This window comes from Acomys russatus, unplaced genomic scaffold (genome assembly GCF_903995435.1).
Source record: "Acomys russatus unplaced genomic scaffold, mAcoRus1.1, whole genome shotgun sequence".
In the NCBI taxonomy this organism is placed as follows: Eukaryota; Metazoa; Chordata; class Mammalia; order Rodentia; family Muridae; genus Acomys; species Acomys russatus.
In genome coordinates this window covers 92920-99726 of record NW_026131555.1, presented here as the reverse complement: position 1 = coordinate 99726, position 6807 = coordinate 92920, and the positions used below count along the sequence as shown (strand labels likewise).

The 6807-nt window shown below is 43.7% G+C and overlaps 1 protein-coding gene across 1 annotated transcript; it reads left to right on the top strand.

Annotated features, from left to right (window-relative positions):
- The first annotated feature begins 1129 nt into the window (after window positions 1–1129).
- On the top strand, window positions 1130–3620 carry LOC127186286 (cystatin-11-like). Its single transcript, XM_051142718.1, has 3 exons — window positions 1130–1357; window positions 2044–2148; window positions 3534–3620. The coding sequence occupies exons 1-3, from the start codon at window positions 1130–1132 to the stop codon at window positions 3618–3620; spliced, it is 420 nt and encodes a 139-aa protein (XP_050998675.1).
- The last annotated feature ends 3187 nt before the right edge of the window (window positions 3621–6807 follow it).

Genomic DNA, 6807 nt, shown 5'->3' with positions numbered 1-6807 from the left:
CAAATGCTTGTATCAATTTGCATACCGGTGTGAGCACAGGTATATATACACACACACCTCTGCCCTAAGAGCTTTCACTACCTATCTTGGTATTGTATCCTTCTGAATAATACCCTATAGCAGTGATATTTTAATACAGTTCCTCCTGTTATGTTGACCCGTCCTCAACCAAAAAGCGATTTTTGTTGTTGCTTTATAACTGTAATTTTTCTTCTGTTATGAACCATCCTGTTTATTATTGATAAAGGTTTGCCACTGGAATTTACCACTGCCTCACAGGCCTCCTCCTAACATCTCTCAAGCTGGCACCACACCGAGGACAGCATCCTGTCAACCGCCATGCCTATGACTTTGGCCTTTGATAACAAACTGGGCTTCTTTGGGGTCTTATCTTGATGAAACCTAACGTGCCAGGCAGGAAACCTCCTACACACCTCTAGAACACGGAGCCAGCCATACTCAGGTGTCACCAGTTTTCCAAAGTGAGGTCCTCTGGATCCCTGCTTCTCTCTCTCCTCCTAGTCCCCTGCTCTTTGACATATTGTCTGGAACCAACATCCAAGATCCAGGCCAAGAAGAGGGATTCCCAAAGCCCAGTCCCTCCTCATGAGCTTCTCCTTCCCACAGTCCTGCTGGCTGTGCTATACTTCCTGAAATCCAATATCCTTCATCCCTAAAGTGTTCTGTGGCCCCTCACAGTATAAGCTCAGTGGGAAGAGGCCATTGGCTCAGCTTCCTGTGAGGGAGTAGCAGTCCAGAGAAGTGTGCGTTGCTGAAGGAGCAGCTGGCAGAAAGTATAAACGTGTTTGTGTGTGTGTGTGTGTGTGTGTGTGTGTGAGAGAGAGAGAGAGAGAGAGAGAGAAGAAAAAGAAGAAGAAGGAGGAGGAGGAGGAAGAGGAGGAGGAGGGGGCAAGGGAGAAACATGAGCTATGCAAAAAGATTAAGAGTAGGAGTGAGCTTGCCAGTCATTGCAAAGTGTCCCTAGGTTAGGCTGATAGAAGAAGGCAGACAGACAAGAGGGCTGTGGGTGTCATTACGCGCTTCTCTTAAGTCTGACCCAGGGCAGCTGTGGCCAGTATGACCTAACAGGTGAAGGAGGAAGCTCTCTCAAATCCTCTCCAAGTGTAGAATGATGGCCAAATCTTGGAAGGCACCGCAGCTCCTGTTAGCCATTCTGGTGGCCCTGGTGGCCTTCAGCTACCAAGGAAAAAGAAAAACATTTATAAGTATCAAAGAAGTAAGTGCAATGGAGGCTTACGTGAAGGAAACCTTAGAGTATGTCACAGAGGAATACAACAAAGAAAGTGAAGATTTGTACAACTTCAGGATCCTCCGCATCCTAAAGATTGAGAGGCAGGTGAGTGGTTCCCCTGTCTCCTCTCCACAGAGGGACCCAGGATTTTGTTTTCATAGTATCTCACTGTACTAACTAGGTTGGCCTCAACGTTGTAGCTTTCCTGCCCCAACCTCCACAGTACTGTGATTACAGGTATGTGCTACCATTTCCTAACTGAAAGCAGCTGTTTTAAGAAGAGAAGTGTGCATTCACTAGAGTGGATTAATCTGTCCTTTCATGGGAACCAAGAAATTGCACACTCAGGGATAACTGGTCTGGCTGTGTGTCTTTTAAAGCAGTGATGCTGGAGCTAGCTGTGCTATGTCCTCCTGGGACTTCCATGCTGTTGCCATCAGTTTAAAACTTACAGCATAGGACATATGGCCTACAGAGATTAACCTGTGTCAATCTAGAAAGTCACAGAAAACCTGGCCACAGCCTGTCTGGAACAATTAGCCTTTTCAATGCTGTCAAGGGGCTGTCTGAGGCTACAGAGAAAGATGGGTTTTTCTGGTGGTCTTCATGATGTCTCAATGAATGACTATAAGAGGCCTGGAGTCAGACAGGAAGGAAAGCAAGGATCCCACAACTGTGCTAGATTGGGCCCTTGCCATGGATCAAGATATAAAGCTGTACCCACCTCCCATATAGAAGCCACAGTGGTGAGAAGAGGTTATTCACCATTTTCTTCCCCTCACTATCCACAGGTGACAAACCACTTGGAATTTCACATCACGGTGGAAATGGAGAGGACCACCTGCTTGAAGACAGAGAATAACCTCTGTGATGTCCAGAAAGGGGAACTTTTCAAGGTGCTGGGCAAGCACAGTCACACTAAGCCATTTTCATGTTTTTTTCCCCCGTGTGGTTTTAGTACAAGGGAAGGGCAGGGTTATGTGGAATCTATACAAGCTTGCTTGAGAAAAAGAATCTCATGGATCACATCTTCTCTTTCAAAGAGAAAAGTAGAAATGGAAAAGGCTGAGCCATCATTTGTTGGTGCTAGAATAATGGCGAAGAGGAGAAAGGGGTCCAAAGGGAGCAGTTGGGTGGTTGAACTACATGACATCCCAGGCCAAGGGAAACAGCTCATTGTTAACCAGAAGTGGGGAAATACATTTGAAAATAATTGGACTGGTGCAGAAGTGGACTAAGGAAAACAAGTCTGTGTGGGTGGCCTACTGAGGGACCTGCTGAGTGGCCCATAGCCCCAAACGCACATCAGTCCCCCTCAGACTTCATTATGATCCAGCAGGAGGCTGGGCAGATGTTGCCCAGTCATCAGTATTTCTGTGTCCATAACCAGGATGTGTCCAATACACACAGAGACCTTTAGGCTGAGAGTCCTAGCAGCCCTGTAACTTTCTCTCAACTTACCCAAATGAATTTGATCAGTTCATTGGGATGGCAGATGAATGTGTGTGTCTCTCCTTGCCTGACATCATCCTGGCTGATGTCCAAATATTTTGTGTAATAATTAGCCTCACTTTTTGCTTATAACATGTTTTGTTCAGCTTATGAAATATATATAATGACTTGGAGGTTCTCAACACACAAATGTGTCCTCTCCTGGGCTCCCACTTCATACTAGGTCATAAAATTTAATAGTTTGGGCAAATGAACGGAGCTATAGATAGAAGGAAGGGATAGGTGAAAAGATGTAAGGATACATGTGTGGGTAGACAGAATGAAAAGGGTAGATTGTAAGTAGATAAAAGGAAGGAAGGAAGGAAACTATTAAGAAGAAATCAGGAAAGCTGAGAAAGGAAACAGGGATCCAATAGAAGCCCAGAGAGAGAAGATGTGGTAAACACCACATGAGTGAAAATGATGAGAAAATAGAATCAGTAATCCCCACAGTGAGTATGGACTGAGCCCTCGACTACTGCTCCAACCCCGACCACACACAGGACATTCTCCTGAATAATCTTAGCACATCTTTTGTCACATGAATGAAATCACATAAATATCAGGGTTGGAGGGGTGACGAGGCAGTGCCCTTTCCCCAGCCTCATCCTTGATATGTTCTTCCTTCTCACTTGCATTATGGCCCCTTTATCTTGTTTTTTTAGAGGGAGTCTGCCTACTCACTTGACTTGAACTCACTGTAAACCTCTCACCTCAGATTCCCAACTGCCGTCGTTGCCGGGCACTCTTGTTCGTCTTCTAAGATCTGTTTTTGGATCTCTTGTTTTAGAAAATCAAGTGCTATTTCTCAGTGTATGCTGTGCCTTGGCTTGAAAGATACAAGATTCTCAAGAAGAACTGTACCAGCAGCAGCTGAGGCAGCTGAGCGCCGTGGATCGTAAGCTGTGTCCACCGCGCTCCCAATCAACAGTCACGCGCAACTCACACAATAAAGTTGTTGTCCTGTTCTCTCTGCCGTCTTCGTGCTGTGAATCTAGCTTCTCCCTCCCCCCGCCCGCCACCGCCATGCATGAAATTAGGATAATAAAATATGAACGTCCACTGGGGTTCTGGTGGGTGGCACGTGGTTTCTGCACCTACTGTTTACGCCCACGTGATAGCAGGACCTGCATCCCTAGCTTCGCGGCAAGCTGAGGCTCAACGACTTTTGCTTTCTGTGTTTTGCTTCTGTTTTGAGGTCGGCACTCAGGTAGCCTCAGGCTGGCCTTGAACTCACGATGTGGTCACCTTGAATTTGCTCTGTAGCCAGGAATGACTTTGACCTGCTGGTCTTCCTTCCTCCGCCTCCCAAGTGCTATAGGTCAAACACAGGACTTCATGGAAGCTGAACAAGAATTCTGTGAACTGCGCAAACAGTCCCAAGGCCCAATACTCTAGGTTTTAATCCATTAATCCCAGAACTCAGGATAAAGAGGCAGGTGGATCTCTGGGAGTTCGAGGCCAGCCTGGCCTACAAAAGCGAGTCCAGGACAGCCAGGACTACACAGAGAAACCTTGTCTTGAAAACAAAACAAAACAAAACAAAGAAAGAAAGAAAGAAAAAGAAGGAGGTGCGTGACTGAACATCAAAGATGGCTACAGGTGGATCCCTCAGGAGCCGGGTGTGGTGGTCGACGCCTTTAATCCCAGCACTCGGGAGGTAGAGGCAGGCGTATCTCTGTGAGTTCAAGGTCAGCCTGGTTTACAATGCAAGTCCAGGACAACCAAGGCTATACAGAGAAACCATGTCTTGAAAAACCAAAAAAAAAAAGAAAAAAGAAAAAAGAAAAAAAAAAGAGTTCTCTTTTCCTCAACTACAGTATGAATCAAGAAAGAGAACCACAAAAAGTTGAGAGGTGCCTTCTGTTTCTGTAAGAAAACACTAAACTCAGACCTAGACTCTCACCACCTTACACTAGCATTCAGGACCAAAGCAGAGTGCTTCTCAGACCTGGAGATTTCTATCTATGAGACAAAGAAAAACATATACCCTGTGGGAAAGAAGTCATAGAACAAATGTCACTCACTCTGGCCTTCCCATATCAACCAATTGGATTAAATCCATAGAAGAGAAAGAGGTGTAGACCTCTTTGGTTTTGTTTTGTTTTGTTTTGTTTTGTTTTGTTTTCAAGACAGGGTTTCTCTGTGTAGTCCTGGCTGTCCTGGACTTGCTTTTGTAGGGAAAAACCAGGAACACTATGTCACGGGGGCTGTACTTTGTTACAGGTGTTTGTTTCCTGTTGCTAATTACGCAATACTACAAACAAGGTAAGTTTTTTTTAATAACTAGTCTAATTCTATATTTAAAATTTTAGCTTAAAAGGAAAAAAACACAAACAAGTTATGAAATCTCTTTAATTTGCAACCTGACATGTTTAGGGGTGAAGTACACTGATGTTCTTCAACTAAATTTGAAATGCATATGAAAAAGGGGACTGTTGGGAAAATATACGAATGAGGAGAGAGACAAATAATACCAACACAAAATATAAACTTCAGAGTGTATGTGGTACGTATACAAGTGTTCTTTGCAAAATTCTTTCAATTTGAGATCAAGTTTGAAAATATTCACCAGTGTTCTGGACAAAGCACGAATGCATACATTAAATTATTCAAAGTCAGACTTTAAAGTCAGAACATGCTTGTGTTATTTAAAATACATTACACTGGGGCTGAAGAAATGCCTCAGAGGTTAACAGCACATTTCCTCTTGCAGAGGACTGAGTTCTGTTCCCAGGACCCATGTCAGGCAGCTCAAGGCCACCTGTACAGCTCCTGAGGGATCCAAGGTGTGTGATCTTCGTGGGCACCTGAACACGCACACACATAAACAATAAATTAAAAGTATCTCAAATTAAGTGAAATTGAGGAATAAAAATGTGAAATTAATCACAGCATCGGCTGCAATTTATTGTGTGCTCGCTATACATAAGGAACATAAATGCTAAGCAATTGTTTTAAAACTTAATTTAACATTCACAGGTATCACTTAAAATATGTATCATGTTTCTTATTTAAGAAGTTAGAGAAGAAGAGGCAGAAGATTACATTGTTTGTGGGAGGAATCAAGAGGCAAAGTTAATGCTGCACTATAGAAAATGGACATTTGTGGCTGGAGAGATGGCTCTGAGGTTAAGAGCTCTTCCAGAGGTCCCGAGTTCAATTCCCAGCAACCACACGGAGGCTCACAATCATCTATAATGTTATCTAATGCCCTCTTTTGGCCTGCAGACATACATGGAAGCAGAACACTGTATACATAATAAATAAATAAATCTTTTTTTAAAAAAGAAAAAGAAAGAAAAGAAAAGGGACATTTGAATGGAGATTGTTAGTTTCTACTTCAATTTCTTCACATTTTAATTCTTTATTTGTAATTTGTCCACATTATATCCCTATTGTAGGCCCCTCTCTCATCACCTCCCAACCCCACCTTCCCTCCCTCACACCCTCTTCCTCCCTCCCCTAGTCCTCAAAAATGGAAGCCTTCCTCCCCTAATATCTGACCTCAGCTTATCAAGTCTCATCTGGACAGCCTGTATCTTCTTCCTCTGTGGCCTGGCAAGGCCACCCTGTCAGGAAGAAATGATCAATGTGTGGGGGCCAGAGTCCATGTCAGAAATAATCCCTACCCCCCATATTATGGGACCCACAAGGAGACTGAGCTGCCTTTCTACTGCATCTGAGCAGAGGGTCTAGGTCCTCACCATGCATGGTGCTTGGCTGATGCATCTGTCTCTGCAGCGCCCCCCTCTTCTGCCCAGATTTGTTGGCTCCATTTGTCTCCTTGTGGAGCTCCTGACAAGTTATTTAAAACAAAATAAAATAACAACCAAAAAAAACTATATAACTAGAATCCCAGAATTTTTTCTCTGACCAAGTTCTTTTCCACAAATACAGGATTTAAGTGTAGTTTTAAAATACATTTTCATTAGCTTTCTGAGAATTTTTTTTGCATGTATTCAATATATTTTGGTCATATTCGTCTCTCACTCCTCATAATTCCTCCCAGATCCACCCCATCCATTCCAAGCTCTATGTTCTCCTTAATAGTGTGGCAGCTG

What these genes read in the sequence shown, in the direction of transcription:
- LOC127186286 (XM_051142718.1), top strand. Translation starts at nt 1,130, where the DNA reads ATGATGGCCAAATCTTGGAAGGCACCGCAGCTCCTGTTAGCCATTCTG. An exon ending in TCCTAAAGATTGAGAGGCAG is followed by an intron (nt 1,358 to 2,043) that starts GTGAGTGGTTCC and finishes CACTATCCACAG; the next exon opens with GTGACAAACCACTTGGAATT. An exon ending in AGAAAGGGGAACTTTTCAAG is followed by an intron (nt 2,149 to 3,533) that starts GTGCTGGGCAAG and finishes CTCTTGTTTTAG; the next exon opens with AAAATCAAGTGCTATTTCTC.